We start from the raw sequence: 21,450 nt of genomic DNA on the forward strand, positions 1-21,450 counted from the left end.
AAGAATTTCCACATTGCGTACAGATCTAAACATGTCATACCCATCTGAGGATTTATTAATGCGAGCATAGAATTTCGTGATAAATCCTGTAGGGCTAATATATTGTAGTCGACAGCGTTCCATGTGACGATACCAATTCAAGACGAGTTCCCCACACTGTTTGATGGAAAGATAGGAAAAATCTCTGGAGTTATCATTAATCTCCACATTGACTCCTCGGTTTCCCCCAGTAACACAGTGACACCACAGGAGAAAAGACGTGAAGCCGGAACTCAAACGTCTCAGAGAAATGGATGTGATTGAAGAAGTCACTGGACTTGGTTAGCCCGGTTGTGGTAGTTCCCAGTGTCAATATAATTGCTGGACACATATATGCTGGTTTAAAACAAAAACTCCGTGTAAACAAAACAATGACCCAGATATTTGCGTACAGATCTAAACATGCCATACCCATCCGAGGATTTATTAATGCAAGCATAGAATTTCGTGATAAATCCTGTAAGGCTAAGATATTTGTAGTCAACAGTGGTCATTCTGCTGGAGCACTGGGGATGATAACGTTTAACTTCATGTTCAATGTGACGATCCCAATTCAAGGCGAGTTCCCCACACTTTTGTTTGATGGAAAGATAGGAAAAATTTCCGGAGTTATCATTAATCTCCACATTGAGTCCTCGGTTTCCCCAGTAACACAGCGACACCGCAGGATACCTTTCCATGTGACAAAAGACGTGGAGACTGTACTTAAACATCTCAGAGAAATAGATGTGATTGAAGAAGTCACTGGACCTACCCCCTTGGTTAGCCCGGTTGTGGTAGTTCCCCCCAAAAAAATGGTAGCGTATGAATTTGCATTGACATGAGAAAGGCAAAGGAAGCCATTCAACGGATAAAACATCCAATGCCAAATGTAGACGACTTAATAGCAGACTTAAATGGTGTAGAGTTTTCAGCAAACTAGACCTCTCCAATGCTTATCATCAACTAGAACTGGAAGAGTCCAGCAGATATATAACGACATTTGCCACACATGCAGGTTTATTTTGTTACAAGCGTTTAAGTTTTTGCGTGAATGCAGCCTCTGAACTATTTCGTCTCATGCCCTACCAGTACAACCTGGTATACCGTTCCAGGAAAGATGACCAAAACCCTGCGGACTATGTTAGACGTCACCTACAACACATACCATCTAAAGAAATTGTAGCAGAAGCCTACAAAAGGTATGTAGCTCAGAATACAATACCAAAATCTTTAACTCTTGTAGAAGTCAAACAAGCCACAGAACAGGACCTGCAGTTACAAAAGGTCACGGTTGCTGTTAAAGATGGACGGTGGAATGACACACAGCTGTCAAGTTTTTCCCCATTTAAGGATAAACTTTCAATACACAATGATCTCGTCCTTCAAGGACACTGGCTTGTAATTCCCTCAAAATTAAGGAAGGGATCAGTCGATATAGCCCATCAATCTCACCAGTGCATGGTCAAAACCAAGCATCTAATAAGGGAAAAGGTGTGGTTCCCAGGAATCGATCGACTGGTAGAGGAAGGAATACATGGATGCATTCCCTGCCAAGCCGCAGACCCAAGGCACATGAGCCGTGACTTCTTACCACTACCAGTTGCACCGGTCGATTTTGCAGGTCCGTTCCCATCAGGTGACTATGTGTAAGTCATAAAAGACGATTACAGCCGATTCCCTGAAGAGGAGGTAATACCCTCAATATCTGCATTTAGAGTCATTCCCCGTCTAAATATGGTCTTTACTAGACAAGGATATCCGACCGTTCTAAAATCCGATAACAGTCCGCCATTTCAAGGTCAAGACTTTAGAAACATAGCGGCACATCAGGTTTCAAACATAGACGCATTACACCTTTATGGCCTCAAGCAAATGGTGAGGTAGGGCGTTTTATGTGCACCGTAAAAAAATACGTTCTTGCAGCCATGATGGAAGGCCACAACTGGAAGACAAAGTTACCACATTTCCTAAGGCAATATAGAGCCACCCCCCATACCACCACAAAAATATCTCCAATTGAATCCTGTACGGGCCGAAAAATGAACACCGGCATACCAAATGGTATCGAAAGCCCAGTAACAGGGCCGATGCATGAAAAAATAAAAGAAAATGACTCCAAAGAAAAGGAGAAGATGAAGGGGTATGCCGATAGAAAGACAAAAACAACAGCTCTCAACCTGGGTGATAAGGTCTTGATCAGACAGAAAAAGTAAAACAAACTGTCACCACCATACAATCCTAAACCATATACTGTTACAAAAATGAAGGGAAGTATGATAACTGTTCAGAGAGGAAACCACCAAGTGACTTGAAACTCTTCTTTGTTAAAATGCATAACACTTAGGGATGAAAACCCTGACTCTGAAGGTGAGTACAATCCACACATCCCAGAAGACCTGGAGACGCCCAAAACAACAAATAGCTGACTAGTTACCGAGACAAAACCCATCTCGAAAAAGACTGCCCCCAGCTAGACTCAAAGACTTCATAATTGTTATGGCGAGATGAGCAATTCACCATCGGAATTGTTTATCGAAAGAACCTTATCACCGGTCACCGGTTGTGAGAGCCTTCCCGGGGCGGGAACACTTAAAAAGGTAACATGCTGTCTCTGTAAATATTCTCAATAAACTTCTCGATTTCTTTATTAACTTCAGAACCTCTTTATCCATTTTTTTTCCTGTGGAATACCTTTCTTGAATATACTTTATTTACGGCCACCATAATGTAAGTTAAAAAAATAAATAAATAAATAAAATAAAATAAAAATAGTAAAAAGTAAAACAGGACAGGTCGTCCCACCAAGATGGGGAGGGATGTCCACAAGTAAAGGGACATAACCCTAGATGAGCAATTCTCTAATAAAGTAAGTTAAAAAAATAAATAAATAAATAAAATAAAATAAAATAAAAATAGTAAAAAGTAAAACAGGACAGGTCGTCCCACCAAAATGGGGAGGGATGTCCACAAGTAAAGGGACATAACCCTAGATGAGCAATTCTCTAATAAACTAAGTTAAAATAAATAAATAAATAAATAAATAAAATAAAAAAAAAGTAGTAAATATTAAAATAAGACAGGTCGTCCCACCAAGATGGGGAGGGATATGCACAAGTAAACGGACGTAACCCTAGATGAGCAATTCTCTAATAAAGTAAGTTAAAAAAAAATAAATAAATAAATAAAATAAAAAAAAAGTAGTAAATATTAAAATAAGACAGGTCGTCCCACCAAGATGGAGAGGGATGTCCACAAGTAAAGGGACATAACCCTAGATGAGCAATTCTCTAATAAAGTAAGTTAAAAAAAAAATAAATAAATAAATGAATAAATAAAAGTAGTAAATATTAAAATAAGACAGGTCGTCCCACCAAGATGGGGAGGGATATGCACAAGTAAAGGGACATAACCCTAGATGAGCAATTCTCTAATAAAGTAAGTTAAAAAAATAAATAAAATAAAATAAAAAAAATAGTAAAAATAAAATAAGACAAGTCGTCCCACCAAGATGGGGAGGGATGTCCACAAGTAAAGGGACATAACCCTAGATAAGCAATTCTCTAATAAAGTAAGTTAAAAAAAAAAATTAAATTAAAAAAATCGTAAAAATTAAAAAAAAGACAGGTCGTCCCACCAAGATGGGGGGGGGAGGTATGTCCACAAGTACAGGGACATAACCCTAGATGAGCAATTCTCTAATAAAGTAAGTTAAAAAATAAATAAATAAAATTAAAAAAAATAGTAAAAATTAAAAAAAGACAGGTCGTCCCACCAAGATGGGGGGGGAGGGATGTCCACAAGTAAAGGGACATAACCCTAGATGAGCAATTCTCTAATAAAGTAAGTTAAAAAATAAATAAATAAAATAAAAAGAATAGTAAAAATTAAAAAAAAGACAGGTCGTCCCACCAAGATGGGGGGGAGGGGTGTCCACAAGTACAGGGACATAACCCTAGATGAGCAATTCTCTAATAAAGTAAGTTAAAAAATAAATAAATAAAATAAAAAAAAATAGTAAAAATTAAAAAAAGACAGGTCGTCCCACCAAGATGGGGGGGGATGTCCACAAGTACTGGGACATAACTCTAGATGAGCAATTCTCTAATAAAGTAAGTTAAAAAATAAATAAATAAAATAAAAAAAAATAGTAAAAATTAAAAAAAGACAGGTCGTCCCACCAAGATGGGGGGGGGGGATGTCCACAAGTACTGGGACATAACTCTAGATGAGCAATTCTCTAATAAAGTAAGTTAAAAATAAATAAATAAAATAAAAAAAAATAGTAAAAATTAAAAAAAGACAGGTTGTCCCACCAAGATGGGGAGGGATGTCAACAAGTAAAGGGACATAACCCTAGATGAGCAATTCTCTAATAAAGTAAGCTCAGGCGGCAGTCCTCTGGCGACCGTTCTATTGTTAACGCCTATGTCCGTGTTGTCGTTCTTTAATGCTGTTTGATTCCCGCCAGACAGGACCCCCCCCCCTCAACATTATAAGGGGTAGGGGGGTCTGGTAATTTTTTTATGGGGGTTATTTGGTAATTGTGACCTGGTAGACCAACACAAAATCTGCTTTTCCGCATGTTTCATGTAATGTAACACGGCGGCCATAAGCGATTTTTGTACCGAATAAAAGCATTCAAATACATTAAAATACATAACTTATCCAGGTAGGTAGAAGAGTAACTCATCGAACCGAATAAAAGCATTAAAATACATAACTTATCCAGGTAAAATAACCAAATAAAAACATTACATCACATAACTTATTCAAGTTTGTAGAAGAGTAACTTATCTAAACGAATAAAAGCATGAAAATAATTGAACCGAATCAAAACAGTAAAATACATAACTTATCCAGGTAGGTAGAAGAGTAACTAATTGAACTGAATAAAAGCATTAAAATACATAACTTATCCAGGTAGGTAGAAGAGTAACTAATTGAACCGAATAAAAACAGTAAAATACATAACTTATCCAGGTAGGTAGAAGAGTAACTAATTGAACCGAATAAAAACAGTAAAATGCACAACTTATCCAGGTAGGTAGAAGAGTAACCTATCGAACCGAATAAAAGCATTAAAATACACAACTTATCCAGGTAGGTAGAAGAGTAACTTATCTTACTTTGTCATTTTTGGTTTGTTGGCAAAATTCCCCAAACCCGTGAATTATTATTAATTATTTTGAATGCAACTAATATTTTTTTTATTACAAAATATTTTTCTACCTTATTTTTTGTTGCGGTGAAAAGTGAAGATACAGAAGAAAATAATTAAAACTAATTATTACAGTATTTAACAAAAAAAAAAAACGGAAGAATTTTCGTTTCGTTTCCGTTCTCACATCAAGTTCCGCTTTTTGATACAACTTTGGGACGAACTATTTTTCGTTGTGGGAGCCGGTAAGAAACCTGCCAATATTACCTTTTATTTTACTAGTTATCTTTGAAATAGGGTCAGAAAACTAGTATTTATTCTTAATGGGAATTTTGGGGTTTTACAAGGAATTTATTTAACTTTTAAATTTAGATGAATTTGTCACTTTCTTCCAACGTGCAAACAGTTTTCATTATAACTTTTTTTTCACCTGTAATTTTTTACATTTAATCTCTTTAATAATTTTTTCTCGTATAGATTAACTTTAGATTAATCGGATTTGTATTACTGTATACATAGATTAATCTTTAAAACACAATCAAGAAATAATCGGAAATCTAGAAAAAAATAAATTAATTAAAATACGAAACAGCGGCTTTAAAATGCTATCAGTTTCCGCCATTAAATTGCACGTCCAATGAATTAGAGAATTAATAAAGATGAAACTTGTAATCTGTTCTCACTCATGTAAATATTAAAATATTAAATAAAATAATACTAATTTTATCCGTGATATTCACCAAATAGATTGGCTCTATTTCGAAATAATTTATTTATTTATTTTTCCTCTTCAATTTTGTTTTCTGCGAACTTGTTCTTCCGTTCGTCATCTTGAATGTTAAGTTGAGCTTGTAAAATCAATCACATTTGAAAAATCGTTTCCTTTATAAAAGCAGAAAAAGTTAATCGAAAGCAGATTATAAAACAAAAACGTAAGTATTACTACATAGCGCACGTATGTGTATTTTTTTATTTTTATCTTTTTTTCATCGGATTATTATCGAATGGTCACTAATTTATCAGATTTTGTTTTCAATACTGACGTAAACATAAAAAAAAAGGTCAATACGTAATTCTTCATGTTATCAGTGGTGGCCAATTCTGTATGCGTTTTCACGTACAGAATTGATAACATTTTTCTTGATTTTTGTTCTTTATTGAAACATGAAATCAGAAAAATAATAATCCTCATGAAAATGTTAATTTATTGTTGAAAAATTTTCGCTATCGATTGTTTTTATTTTAAACTGACTTAAACAAAAAAAAAAAACTTCTTTATCGTTTACCAAAAATAAATAAACAATTTTATCAATTTAATTTTATGTGTTTTTAACCGTTTGGCGTTTCACAAGTTTTAAAAAAATCAAATTTTGTTTTCACTAATGACTTAAATATAAAAAAAGGTCAATGTCTTAAATCTTTAAAAATTACAAATATTCTTTACAATGACGACTTTTATAGGTTTTCAAGGATGCTGAAAATGAATAAATGTTTTAAAAGAGAATTTTAAAAGGTGCAGAGAATTAGTTTTCATGACATGAGGAAATTATTTTTTCAAAAAGTGAGGATCACTTTTCTATATAAATTTAATGTAAAATGAGCACCCACTTTCTGGCCACACGGTAATATTTGGGGGAGGGGCTTCCTTAAAGCCGTTTTGGTAAATTGTTACTTACTTTCAACCTTAACAGTCATCTTTACCATGACGAATTCTATAGGTTTTCGGGTATGCTGAAAACCAATATCACATTTAAAATTGACGCAAAGAAGTATTTTTATGGATAATAAGCTAAGTAATTCTTTATGTTATCAGTGGTGGCCATCATTCATAACATAAGGAATTACATTGCTTAATATTTGGAAAACTCGTTATTGTCTTTTTTACTGATTTTTTTCTTTCCAAGAATAAGTTTACTTTTTCTTTTGTTAAATTTCTTAACATGCATGCATCTGATAATTTAACATTAACATCGGTAGATGACACTCGATAACTTTGATGCTCGAGTTTTTTTCCTTTTTTTTTTACATGGGGGTCACCACTTATCAAGGTCCGAAGGCCACTCGGGAATAAGGTTATTGCGTGTACAGTAATAAATGAGATAGTATTGTAGTAATCCTTAGTATTGGGGGTTTTGATAGAGTGTCTTACTTAAGAGGGCGGTTTGTCAGGAGTTTGTTTATGTTGGACTTGAATATGTCCAAGTTGTAGTCAGGTGGGAAACAGGCAAGCGCCAGAGAGTTCCACTGACATGCACTTCTAAGAAGCTTTGTTCATGGAATCTAGGTTTTGATTTAGGCACAGATAAAGAGTTGGGAAAATTATTGACAGTAGTTTCAGCAAGACGTGTGTTTCTCGTGAAAGATTGGTGAGGGGGGGGACGAGGGATTGGAGCTCAGACGAGCACCTGCCATGGAAATAACGATAAAACAAAGACAGGCTTGCAACGTCTCTTCTGTGGGAGAGAGGTTGCAGGAAAGAGAAAAGGGCATCTCCCACTAAACCACAAAGTCTATTTTGTACTCTGTCAAGGCAGGATAGGCTGTTTTTAGCAGCTCCTGCCCAGATGTGGCAGCAGTACTCCATCCTTGGACGTACTTGGCTTTTATACAGATAGAGAATTGCATCAGTAGTGAGATATCTTCTGGAGCAGTAGAAGGATCCGACCATTTTCCCAGCGTCCCTGGCGACAGATTTGATGTCCGTGTTCCATTTTAGATCAGGAGTAAAGGTCAAACCCAGAAGCTTGTCAAAACATGAAGCCTCCCCAAGATGAGAGCCATCCATTTCAATTGATGCCAGATGGGGATCAGAGCGTTGATGATGTAAAGATAGAAGCTTGGTTTTGGATGAATTAAAAGTGACCAGCCACCTCTTCCCCCATTGTACCTTGCACTCAGAGGAGAGAGAATTAGAGAGCACTTTATCATTTACAGCCTACGATGTGTTGCCATAGATGGTTGTGTCATCAGCATAGATGTCAATGAATGATTTAAGTATGTGTTTTGGGAGATCATTGATGTAGATCAGGAAGAGAGTTGGGCCACGATGGACCCCCGGGGAACTCCAGTATTAATACTGTGGGCCTCTGATTTCTGCCCATCAACCACTACTCTTATGATCCTATCAAAGAGAAATGATTTAATGATTGAGAAAACATTTCCAGTAATACCATAGCTGGAAATCTTGGAAGTAGGCCCTTATGCCATACCTTATCAAAGGCCTCCGATATGTCGAGAGCAATTGCCCTGGAAGGAAACCTTTGTCAAGAGATTCACTAATCCTATGTGATATAACCATTGCTGTAGATCTTGCAGAATGGAAACCATATTGCATGTCAATAAGAAGATTGTTTCTGTTGAGGTGGTTGACTACTTCTTTATTTAATATGGATTCCAACAACTTACTCATGGCACACAGGAGACTTATTGGTCTGTACTGAGAGGGAGATGACTTTTCACCTGAATTCTTAAATACAGGGCATACTGATGAGGTTTTCCAGGGTGTTGGAAAGCACTTCTCCTTAAGGCAATGCTTAAACAGTTTTGTAAGTATGGGGGCAAGTTCTAGATGGAGGTTTTTCAGCACTATAACTGGAATTCCATCAGGGCCAATTGCTTTACTGGAATCAAGGTTCTTGATTAGCTTGGCGACCTCACACACAGATATTTGTATGCTGCATAGCGTGTTGTCTGTTATAGGGGGAAATACAGGGAGTTAATGGTCATTGTCGCATAGGGTAGAATTAGCTGCAAAGTTCTTGGCCAATAGTCTGGCCTTGTCTGATGCTGACGAGATGACCTCAGGTCTATTGATGATAGTTGGGCTGGAACGCACGCTTCTGTTCAAGATCCTGTTTGCTATTTGCCAAAACTGGTGGGAACCAAGCCACTGCTCAGCTATTTTGGATTTAACAAACTGAGCATATAGCTCTCTTGCATGTTTTATTACTCTTTTACAGTGGTTGCTGGCAGTCCTGAAAGCAGCTTTAGTCTCAGTACATCTATTATGTTGGTAGGTATGGAAAAAGTGATTTCTGTGCACGATGGCAGCAGTACATTCAGGGGAGAACCATGGCTGGCTGGTAGGTTTTTGTTGGAATTTTTTGGATAGTATTAATCGGTCTATGCCTACAATTAACCATTCGGTCAGGTCTGATACTATAGCGGACACATCCTTTTTAAACATGGAATGCAGAGGTAGGTCAGATATGAATGTACGGAAGCTATCCCAGTCAACCATAGAGTATCGATATACAGTACGGTGGAGGGGTACGTCTGAAGACTTATTACATTTCATTTTTATCTTAACTGATACAATGGAGTGGTAAGAGGATCCCAGAGGAGATAGAACGGAACATGAACACAGCTCAGGAGAAGTTGTGAAGAAAAGGTCTAGAAGGCTTGCATACTGAATGGGTGTATCGGGCACACGGATGAGTTAGTGAACAATCTGAGTGAGGCCATAGGCAATGGCAAAATTATGACAAAATCACCCCTTGTCATCGGTTTTGAGTGGGCCAGCCATTCCCCGTTATGGACATTGAAGTCACCACAAATGTGAATGTTAGCCAAAGGATGAGCAGACAGGATGTGGTCAATTTTCTAAGATATGCTCTTAAAGTTAGTAACCCCACTATTGTGGCAGTGATAGAGGGCAAATATAAATGCAGTGGTGTAAGCTAGTGCAACCCAGAAACATATATAAGGTAAATTAGGGTCTTCTCCGGAGATATCCCGACCACATCTTTGATGTAGGCACATATTCCATGCCCAGGGCGATCTTGGGGGTCAGATTTAGATGTTAAGTTGGAGTATCCTTTAATTTCGTCTAGAGAAGTGGTTGGCCCTATGCCAGTTTCGCTTAGAAAGAATATGTCCTAATTCGTCTCCTGTAATTGTGTTTCAACCTCTGGAAGGTTGGAACGTAGACCCCTGATGTTGGAGAAGGAGACCTGGTAGTAGGGGTCTATGTTGGAGGATGGGGTTCTAGGTTTATTCGTGTTTCTGTTTTGGAGATTTGTCATGATTGTTGATGTTTTTTGGTTTGTGGAGCAGGTCAGTAGACTTGGTTGGAACAGGACAGAGAGGGGAAATAAGAGAGAGAAAAAACAAGAATTTTTTTTTGTGGCAGGCGATAATGTAAAGCCGTAACAATTACCCACTAGTATGGTATCGAGAGGCCCTACCAGAAAATACTGTATGGGCAAGAGTCCATTCACCAAATGGCAATACAGCAGCCCTGGTACTTTGCACCTGCTAATAGGACAGCCTCCTTAGTTGTTAATCCAAGGTTCAGGTCCCTAACTATCAGGCGGGTAATGTCAGCTCAGATGAAACGGTTACCTCCAGCACCCTTACATGAACTGACCACAAGGATAGACATAGAAACAGAAATTTTCCGACATCTCAGGCTACTCTTTACAAAGTCCTACCGACCTGGAAAGCAGCTTTTTCTTTATCTTTTGTCAGAAAAATAATCCATTGGAAATGAGGACTGAAGGAAAAAAAGGAGAAGCAAGATTTACTGGAGCTGCCGATAACACATCCACATGCATTATCTACTCTCCATTGCGAAAAAAAACTCTACAATAAATAAAAAAAAAGGTAAGAAGGACTTATTTATATCTACTTAGTATAAGTCCGTTGCCCCATTCCACGCTTGGGATAGTACTTGAAGATAGTCTCCCCTCCCATGTTAATGCATGGATACTTTTTGCCTTTATCTAGGTCGAGCTGGGATGTTAAACCGTTCCAGCTCCACCCCATAACAAATATGCTATAATGGAACTTTTATCAAATTGAAAAAGTCTGGTTATTTTTACTCGTTTAAAAAGCTGGTTAAGAAGTAATACCTTAGGGTTATGTATTAACTTTAGCTAGAAGTAATGCATACTTTAGAAGAAAAAAAAGCTGCGTGGTTTTGAGTTCAGATAATATGCAAATATAATTTGGGAAATTTACAATTTCATGGGATACTTTTTTTCTCGTTTTAAATATAAAGAAAAGTATTGGTTAATAGTATTTTTGACAAAAGAGATTTAGGAGAAAACAAGATAAATATTCAGAATTAAAGTCAAACCTGTGATAATGAAAAATGAAAAAATAAACATGTTGGTGTTTTTAGATTGGTAGGCTGCAAAAGTTACGAACAGAAAAGTTTCTTAGGGGTCGACTTAGCTTGGTGTTATATGCTCGATGCTTGTTATAAACAAGAAAAAATTCATTTCTTTTGTTTCATAACTTCTTCATATGTCAAAATGGTTAGCCGAAATCATCTTCCAAAGTGTCACGTATAGAACAAATCCTGAGAAAAGAATATTTTATTCAAAATAGAATATAGATCTTACCCAACCTAAAGAATTCCCTCTCACTGGTTCTTATTCCCCACTTCCAAACTCCAAGCCAACTCCTGGCCTTTCCAAATGGATCATATTACTGTGGTTGACAACACAATTGATGCAAATGGGAGATAACTCGTGTTCAAAATATTTGCAATTTTTGATGTCATGCTATGTGTCATGACTCTGTTCCATCAATTGATGTTGACTTCTCCATATTGAGATATCAGTTTGTTCTGTGGCTCAATCACTATCCAACTCATTGGACTTTCCTCCATTGACGTTGCCCACAGATGTTTCACATGCAACTTCTGGTGGTTCTTATAAAAAACCAGATCTCCAATCTTAAAATCTACTAACTTTATTTTCTTATCCTTGTTCTCTATCAGTTTTTTCCTAACTTCCTGAATGTTATTTCTTACCAAAGTAAAAGATTGATGGATCTCTTTTTGAGCGATCTCGTGTTACGCATCACCATAGTATACTCTACAAGGCATTAATATATTATCTAATGGCAGGATCACGTCTATGTTGTACATTTCCTCATCAGGTGTACTAACATCTCTGAAATCTCAGAAACATTTTTTATAATTTGTTGATATATGACGTCATACCAATGAAAGCTCTGACTTTTCTCACAGTAGTTGGAGTTGAGACTTTATCGATTTGACTTTTTCCAGGTCTGGCTATATATTCCGTTCACTTACTTCGAACCCCAGATCCTGTTCTTCTAAAATCTTACACTGCATAATTTGAACCTGAGGTTGTGCTCATGTAAACTGGCGAGTAGTACCCTATCTATGTGATCCAAGCGACTTTCAATAGAATCTTAAAATATTCAAATATCATCCAAATACAGTAATACATAATCTTTGTGTGTCTCTAGAACTATGGACATTAATTCCTGGAAAACCACAGGATCATTTGCAAGTCCAAACCGCATCACATTAAAGTACCCAGACTTTAGATCTAATTTGCAAAGTATTTTGCTGATCCTAGCGATGCATATATTTCATCAATGACAGTTAACGCTCAGACATACTTCTTTGTGACTTTATTTAAAGTTGTAAAATCTATGAAAAATCTTTTATTAACATCCTTCCTTTCTAGTAACATTATCAGAAAACTCAATGGACTATTGGATCTTTCAATTACATCTGCTTACATCATTTCCTCGATTTCAGAATCTTTTTTTAAAATTATGTTTTCACCCCAAACAAGGCGCATTGCCACTTTGGTGTAGGGGGCTACTATCAGGGGCAGCAACTATGGGGTGGCTATGTTGGGATTTGGGCAGCAAGATGTCGGTTCACGTTGCACTTGAACTTCTGCAGGTCAGTACAGTTGGGGAAGCAGGAACTTGGAATGGAATTCAAGAGTCTAGCGGTTCTGGGAAAGAAACTACTGGAGTAGAAAGATCTTTTACATCTAGGGATCTCTACTGTGTGGGGGTGGGATTAAGCTGCCTGTCGGGTTTGTCGAGGGTGTCTACGTCGTGGGGGCACAAGTGTCTGCAGTTCGTCATAGCATTCACCATTAAAGTACTTGTAGAACAGGCAGAGGGATGCAATGTTTCATCGATGGGACAGAAGCTGAAGCTTATATGCCAGTTCAGGGCCTATCAAATTAGCGACTCTTTTTTTAACCTTGTCTGGGAGCGAGAGACTAGCAGCAGATGCACCAGCCCAAATGTGACAACAATACTCCATACATGGGCGAATGGTGGCCTTGTAGAGGTACAGGATACTTTCAGGTGTCAGTAGTTTTCTAGCACAGTAGAATTTTTTTGTTCTAGCAGTGTTCAATACGGTCATCTCAGTATGGGCTCATGCATTCAAGTTTGTATACACATCTCCACCATATCGATTCTACCCAAGTCCTCATTCTCCATAACAAACCCTATTTTGCTTCAACAACGTATGAACTTCGGCATGGTAATCTTGGTAATGTTACCAGCCACACTAGACTCAGCAATTTGGCAGCCCTTCTCAATGTGACTTTTTGTTGGTGTTGTTCATTATGAGAAATGGAAACTTACGAGACCCTTCAATCTTTACCACTACATTAGTTACTGATACTCTGCTAAGATTGCTAATGAATCCACTATTTGTTCTATCTCATATTTTAATCCTTGACCATTTGTAAAACCCACACAAGCCATGCATGTATGCAGATGCTGTTGTTTTAACATAATTTCATGTGCTAACTGAACTATATATGAAATATGAGCATCATCTTCCAGAGCTATATACTCATCAAATATTCTTATCGCTCCTAAATCTAAATACATCCTCACTGCTTTTTCTTGAGCCAGTAGTGATATAGTATCACATTTGTGTTGCAGCAGAGAAGTCTTGGTGGATAGACTGACCTGCTATCCCTATCTTACAATTAATAGGGACCCATTAGCTGTTCTTAAGCCATGCATGTATGCAGATGCTGTTGTTTTAACATAATTTCATGTGCTAAATGAACTATATATTCTCTACTTGTTTTTTTTTTATGTCTGTCCCCATGTCTCAACTAGAATCCGCCATCATATGTGACAAACCTCCATGGCTCGTCTTCATACTTCTGGCTTGTGTTGAGTCAGATCTATTTAACTTCTGCTAGGGCTTTTTGATAAGCTGCTTGAAGATCCTGTGGCTCGTGTCTCATGACAACAATCTTCACATCCCTCTCCTAATAGGATATTAGCAGTCGATATGCACAGTCAATTTTTTCTCACCCAGAAAAATGTACATTTTGTTTTTGTATAAAAATATACAAACTTATATTTTCTGTTTCATTACTGCCTCATATGTGTGCACCTAGCTAGAGATGGAGAGTGTGGACTTGGAGGTTGGTAAATGGAACAACGATTGTGTGCTGTTGATTGCCGGCTGACGGTAGGCCTCTCGTCTTTTTTTCTCTGTGCTATATATGTGACCTGCTTTTTGCTCACGTTTGATCATTGTATGCTCTTTCACCACTAACGATATAAATTCTGACAACCTAACCCCATCGTTTACTGCATTTGCAACCAGCTGTCATTCCTTAATATCTTTTAATATGTAAACGGTATGTAAACTTCAATTGTCACAATCTATATCATGTAAACAAAGTAATATTCTGTGTCATACAAAACAGAGCAAAACAATATGTACTAATAACAATATCAAAATTAGGTGGAATGTTTTAGAAAACACTCCACCAGAGAGCTAGACACAAGATATTATTCAAGAGTGATTCAACTTTACAGAAACATGTTGTGCATGTCAAGCTGCTTATTGAAAAATCATGACTTAGAGATTTCATGTAAATGTGGAAAATTATACAAATGTGAGCCATGTCAGAATATATATGCATGGAGGACGAAAACCTATCTTTATTAGAAAATGGGATAAAGTATTTAACATGATATGGAAACCATTATAAATATATATATATATATATATATATATATATATATATATATATATATATTTGTTTACTGTTTTGGGGGAAAGAATTTCAACAAAGTGCCCGATTACAAAAAACTTTTTCGATATAAGAGCTTGATATCTATTAAATAGTACAGAAGTTCAGAAAAACATTGGTACCGTCAGTTTTAAGCCCAACATAAATGGGGCCAGTTAATAGTAAAACGTAAATGATGTTAGGCTCTCGTCAGCCATGCTGTGTTTGTCTCCTGTTTCTGTTAGAGACAGAAACAACATGGCTAACGAACGCCTAACATCATTTACATTTTACCATTAACTGATCCTCTTTATGTTGGACTTAAAACCGACGGTACCAATGTTTTTCTGAACATCTGTACTATTAAATAAAAAAATATATATATATATATAGTAAATATTAGTAAGATGTGTATATACATATATATAGATGTATAAAAATTTAATTTTAAAATTTTGATTTCATATTAAAAGCGCGTAATATAAATTTTTAATTGAAATTAGATTTTAAATCTAATTTAATTTTAAAGTTGATAACATAATTTAATTTTAAATCTAATATAATTTAACTTTAAATCTAATATAATTTAACTTTAAATCTTATATAATTTAACTTTAAAGTTAATAAAATCATCACCATCCAATAAATATGAAAGGGGGGTTCACAAAACGAGAGTAAAACCTGAACTCGTGATGAATATATATTTCTACTTCTGGTTATAAAATAGATGAGTATTGGATGAAGAGAGCTTGATATGAGTATCTAAAACGGCCCTAATTATCGGGTTTGAGACCGACGGTATGAATGACTTGTGTCATCTAATAATTTTCTGTAAATAAAAAATATATATAAATGCCCTCTTATTTTCGGATTTGTAAGTTAAATACCACTGAACACTGAAGTTTCAATCCTCAGTAAGATTTAGAATAGTTTTTAAATTACTTAAAATTTTACCAAGTCATCGCTAACAATACAAGAGTATGCAAATCTGATGTATTAAATAAAGGGTTCCATTCAGAATAATGTACAGATTTCTTAGTGGAAGAGAAAACTTCCCAAGTTGGACAAAATACACCTGAATAAGATGGGAAGTAACATAGAAACGTTGCTAAGATGACACCTAAGATGAGGACAGTATTCTGAAGAATCCAAATAATATGAATAATGAATCTGCATCTCTAAAATGAAGAAACATAAAAAAAATTTCGTTAAATATTTTAAAATAGAAACAGATTTATTTTGTTAATAAAACAGTATTGCATAAACCCATACTCATTTTATTTTGAATGTCATAAATAAATGTTTTGGATATTTTAAATAAAAATCAGCATGAATTCAATTTTACATGAAATGTATTTTTCAAAATTTGTTTTATATTTCCAGAACAAGAATTAAAGAAATCGATTTTGGATAAGTTGGAGATTTAAAAACTGTTTAAACTTATTATGAATTACTTCATATAAATTTCCTAAAGTTGAAATTTATGAGCTTGTCTATCATCATACATTTCGCTGCATTCACTTTTTCTGGATTCATATGCAAGTAACCATGGGAGACAAAGCACATTCTTGCGACGTGTGTGGTTCTTCTTTTTCACAGAAGTCACATTTGTTGACTCATATGAAAACACATACGGGAGAGAAACCACATTCTTGTGAAGTATGTGGTTCTTCTTTTTCACAGAAGTCAAATTTGTTGACTCATATGAAAACACATACTGGAGAGAAACCACATTCTTGTGAAGTATGTGGTTCTTCTTTTTCACAGAAAGCACATTTGTTGAGTCATATGAAAACACATACTGGAGAGAAACCACATTCTTGTGAAATATGTGGTTCTTCTTTTGCATGGAAGTCAGTTTTGTTGAATCATATGAAAACACACACGGGAGAAAAACCACATTCCTGTGAAGTATGTGGTTCTTCTTTTGCACGAAAGTCAACTTCGTTGCATCATATGAAAACACATACGGGAGAGAAACCACATTCTTGTGAAGTGTGTGGTTCTTCTTTTGCACAGAAGTCAAGTTTGTTGAGTCATATGAAAAAACATACAGGAGAGAAACCACCTTCTTGCGATGTGTGTGGTTCTTCTTTTTCACAGAAGTCAAATTTGTTGGTTCATATGAAAACACATACTGGAGAGAAACCACATGCTTGTGAAGTATGTGGTTCTTCTTTTTCACAGAAGTCATATTTGAAGAAACATATGAAAAGACATACGGGAGAGAAACCACATTCTTGTGAAGTATGTGGTTCTTCTTTTGCATGGAAGTACGTTTTGTTGCGTCATATGAAAACACACACGGGAGAAAAACCACATTCCTGTGAAGTATGTGGTTCTTCTTTTGCACGAAAGTCAACTTTGTTGCCTCATATGAAAACACATACGGGAGAGAAACCACATTCTTGTGAAGTGTGTGGTTCTTCTTTTGCACAGAAGTCATATTTGTTGTCTCATATGAAATCACATACAGGAGAGAAACCACATTCTTGTGAAGTATGTGGCTCTTCTTTTGCAAAGAAATCAACTTTGTTGACTCATCTGAAAAAACATACGGGAGAGAAACCACATGCATGTGAAGTATGTGGTTCTTCTTTTGCACACAAGTCAACTTTGTTGAATCATATGAAAACACATACGGGAGAGAAACCACATTCTTGTGAAATATGTAACTCTTCTTTTGCACAGAAGTCAAATTTGTTGTATCATATGAAACGACATACGGGGGAGAAACCACAATCTTGTGAAATATGTGGCTCCTCTTTTGCAGATAAATCAACTTTGTTGACTCATATGAAAAAACATACGGGAGAGAAACCACATGTATGTGAAGTATGTGGTTCTTCTTTTGCACACAAGTCAACTTTGTTGAATCATATGAAAACACATACGGGAGAGAAACCACATTCTTGTGAAATATGTAACTCTTCTTTTGCACAGAAGTCAAGTTTGTTGTATCATATGAAAAGACATACGGGGGAGAAACCACAATCTTGTGAAATATGTGGCTCCTCTTTTGCAGATAAATCAATTTGTTGCGTCATATGAAAACACATACTGGAGAAAAACACATTCGTGTGTAATATGTGGTTCTTCCTTTGCACAGAAGTAAAATTTGTTAAGTCACATGAAAGCACATGGAAGACTGGAAGACAAACAATATTCTTGTGAAGTATGTGGTTCTTCTTTTGCCTGGAAGTCAAGTCTGTTGAGTAATATTATATGGTTCGTTTGCATAGAAATTAAATTTTTTGACTCATGAAAACACATATTGGGGACAAACCACATTCTTGTAAAGTATGTGCTTTTTTCCCTTGCCATAGATGTCAAATTTGTGAAGTCATATGAAAATACATAGGGCTATGGAAGAAGAACCTGAAGTCCTACCTAACTTATATTTCTGGTGAACCAATTGCAAAAGAGATCCAAACAATTGCAGTTTAGGGAGCTTAAAGATACTAAAAAGAGCTCTCGGTTTGTTTTAATAAAAAGCAGGGCAATTTTGGCAGCTGGTTTTACTGCCCAATACCCATAACTACAACCGTCAAAGGAAGAAAATCTTTGAAAAAGAAAAACAAAACCTGAATATCCCATGTAGTAGCAAATCCTGGTAACATTTACCTAAAAGAACAGTCCGAAATAAGTCATACACTATCTGCTTTAATTACAAAATGACAAGTGTAGTTCGTGCAACAGAGAACTTAGTTTGAGCCATTTGACATTTGCTAGAGTATGGCTACTATGCAATGAAATACAATGGATTGTGTAAATATATCCACATCATCTGTAAAATGTTGAATATTGAATGCTGCAGCAAGTACTGGGAACAACAGTTGGACATATACACCATAGACTATACGATTCCTATAGCTACATGCTTAGAAACAAAAGCTATTAAAGTTGACATAATAAAATGAGACAAGAAGAGAAAGAATCAACCTTAGAAGTATATTTCCCCAATATTATTTGGTTGAACAGAGAAAAATATAACGAAATACTAGGGTTTATGTACGACATAGAAAAGAAACTGTAATCTTTAGAAAATCTGTATTCCAGTTATTATAGGAGGAACTTAAATTAGACAAAAGAATTTGAAACAACTACCTGGCAAATATACCTGCTGAACCAAGTGCAAGAGAGATTTGCATAGAAGAAACATTTGTTGTGTCATATGTAAAAATATACTGAATTCAAAAGAACTAGAATGGAACATACAAATATCTATGTATCTCTTATAGAGTTTAAGCATGTGCCTCAGGTAGGGAGCACTTTGATTTCTGAGGACTTCGAGTTGTCAGGTTTATTCGACACTCCGTTTTTAAAACTTCCAATCCCAAACTTCAGCATTCTATTATCAGAACTTTTAAAATTATTTTCAAAACGTCCAAATCCACAAGACACCCTGTTGTTAAACCTATTAACTCCACAACTCGACATTCTGTTGTCAAAACGTCCAACTCCAAAACTCAACACTTTTCAAGTTTACTTGCACATGCCTACATACCTGGCACATTTTTTAAACTCATCCTCTATTCTGTACAAGTCTTTTTTTAATTCACCTGTTTCTTTTGCATAGAAATGTCGACATTCTGCATCGCTGTGATGAGCATTACACATAAAACCAATTGGATGTAACCATTTTAGGGTTTCTCTTTATTTTTTTATTACACAATCGACCTTTGCACCCATGCAAACCAAGTTTCAATTTTCCCTACAAAATAAAATAAGAAAACCTAAAAAGCCACATTTTTGTATGTTGCTCTTCTCTGACGAGAGAAAATAATATCCTTTGATTTAGTTAATATTTTTTTAAATAAACAAATTTTTTATTCTCATGTAAATCTTTTAATTTTTCCTACAAAGTAAAATAAGGAAAACTGAAAATATTTTTTTATAATGTAGCTCTTCTGTTTATATGAAATCAGCATTAGACAAACATGCGAACACAAAATTGTACTGTTTTGAGATTTTGTGAATTTCTGGCATCTGGTAGTATGTTGCATTCACAAATGATAACATTTTGAATAGTTAAAACCATATTTTGGTATTCTTGTTATATGTGTGTGTTGGTATTCTTGTTATATGTGTGTGCTTGTGTTGGTATTTTTGTTATATGTGTGTGTTGGTATGTTTGTTATATGTGTGTGTTGGTATTTTTGTTATATGTGTGTGTTGGTATACTTGTTATATGTGTGTGTTGGTATACTTGTTATATGTGTGTGGTGGTATTCTTGTTATATATGTGTGTTTGTATGATTGTGTTAAAAATTTGTGTTACTTTCTCATGCAAAAACGATAGAAACGAATCTGATACTTTGATTATCTTAATAATTTACTTTTAAAAACAAGTTTTTATTCTGGTGTAAATCTTTAAAATCACCAAAAGAACATACAGCCTTTATGCCGAGTTCAACGTTTTAATAGTTTAAAGAAATGTTTTTTTAATTTAATACATCTCAATGAAACGTCTATTTTATATCAAGTTTTTATGTTCAAATATCTACTTAAGATTTTAGCCTTATCATTGTCGTTTTCATATATATTTTTGTAATGTAGCTCTTCTGTTTATATGAAATCAGCTTTAAACAAACATGCAAACATACAATTGTACTGTTTTGAGATTTTGTGAATGTCTGGCATCTCGTAGTATACTCCATTCACAAATGATAAGATTTTGAAAAAGTTAAAACCATATTTTGGTATTCTTGTTATATGTGTGTGTTATTATTGTGTGTTGGTGTTATTGTTTAAAATTTGTTACTTTCTCATGCAAAAACGATATTGATTATGTTAATAATTGTCTTTAAAAAAGTTTTTATTCTCGTGTAAATCTTTAAAACAACCCACAAAAAAACATTCATCCTTCATGCAATAAAACGTTTTAACAGTTCTTTATTTGTTAAAATTTGATACATCTCAATAAAACGTTTTAAGAGTTTTTTAAAATTTAATACATGTCGATAAAATATTTTAAGAATTTTATTTTTTAACAGTTTTTTATATTTTGATACATATCAATAAAACGTTTTAACAATTTTTTAAAAAATTCTATGCATCTCAATAAAACATTTTAACAGTTTTTCATTTTTTAAATTTAATACATCTCAAGAAAATTTTTTTACAGTTTTTATTTATTTTTTGTAAAAGTTAATACATCTTTATAAAACGTTTGGACAGTTTTTTTAGTTTTTAAAAAATTTAATACACCTCAATAAAACGTTTCACAGATTTTTTTTTGATTTTAAAAAAAAAATTTATACACCTCAATAAAACGTCTAATTTATTTAAAGTTTTTATGTCTAAATATTTTCTTAAGATTTTAGCCTTTCATTGTAGTTGTTTTCATATAAATGTTTTGTGTGCAAGATTTTTTTTAAATAGAAGCAATCCTCAATAAGTAATGACCTTGACCCACTTCCGTTTGTCTGATCTAGTAGAAATATTGCATATTTATATGTTTATGGGTCATGTGGCAAATTAAAACTCTGAAAT

At 35.0% G+C, this 21,450-nt stretch overlaps 2 protein-coding genes across 2 annotated transcripts; both read left to right on the forward strand.

Annotated features, from left to right (window-relative positions):
• Positions 1 to 410: 410 nt before the first annotated feature.
• LOC145270100 (uncharacterized) lies at positions 411 to 863 on the forward strand. Its single transcript, XM_080125702.1, has one exon. It carries the CDS (start codon positions 411 to 413, stop codon positions 861 to 863), a length of 453 nt encoding a protein of 150 aa, XP_079981828.1.
• A 235-nt stretch (positions 864 to 1,098) lies between these two features.
• LOC145270101 (uncharacterized) lies at positions 1,099 to 1,671 on the forward strand. Its single transcript, XM_080125703.1, has one exon. It carries the CDS (start codon positions 1,099 to 1,101, stop codon positions 1,669 to 1,671), a length of 573 nt encoding a protein of 190 aa, XP_079981829.1.
• Positions 1,672 to 21,450: the final 19,779 nt, after the last annotated feature.

This window comes from Euprymna scolopes, chromosome 46, assembly GCF_053919585.1.
Source record: "Euprymna scolopes isolate OS-2025 chromosome 46, ASM5391958v1, whole genome shotgun sequence".
Classification (NCBI taxonomy): Eukaryota; Metazoa; Mollusca; class Cephalopoda; order Sepiida; family Sepiolidae; genus Euprymna; species Euprymna scolopes.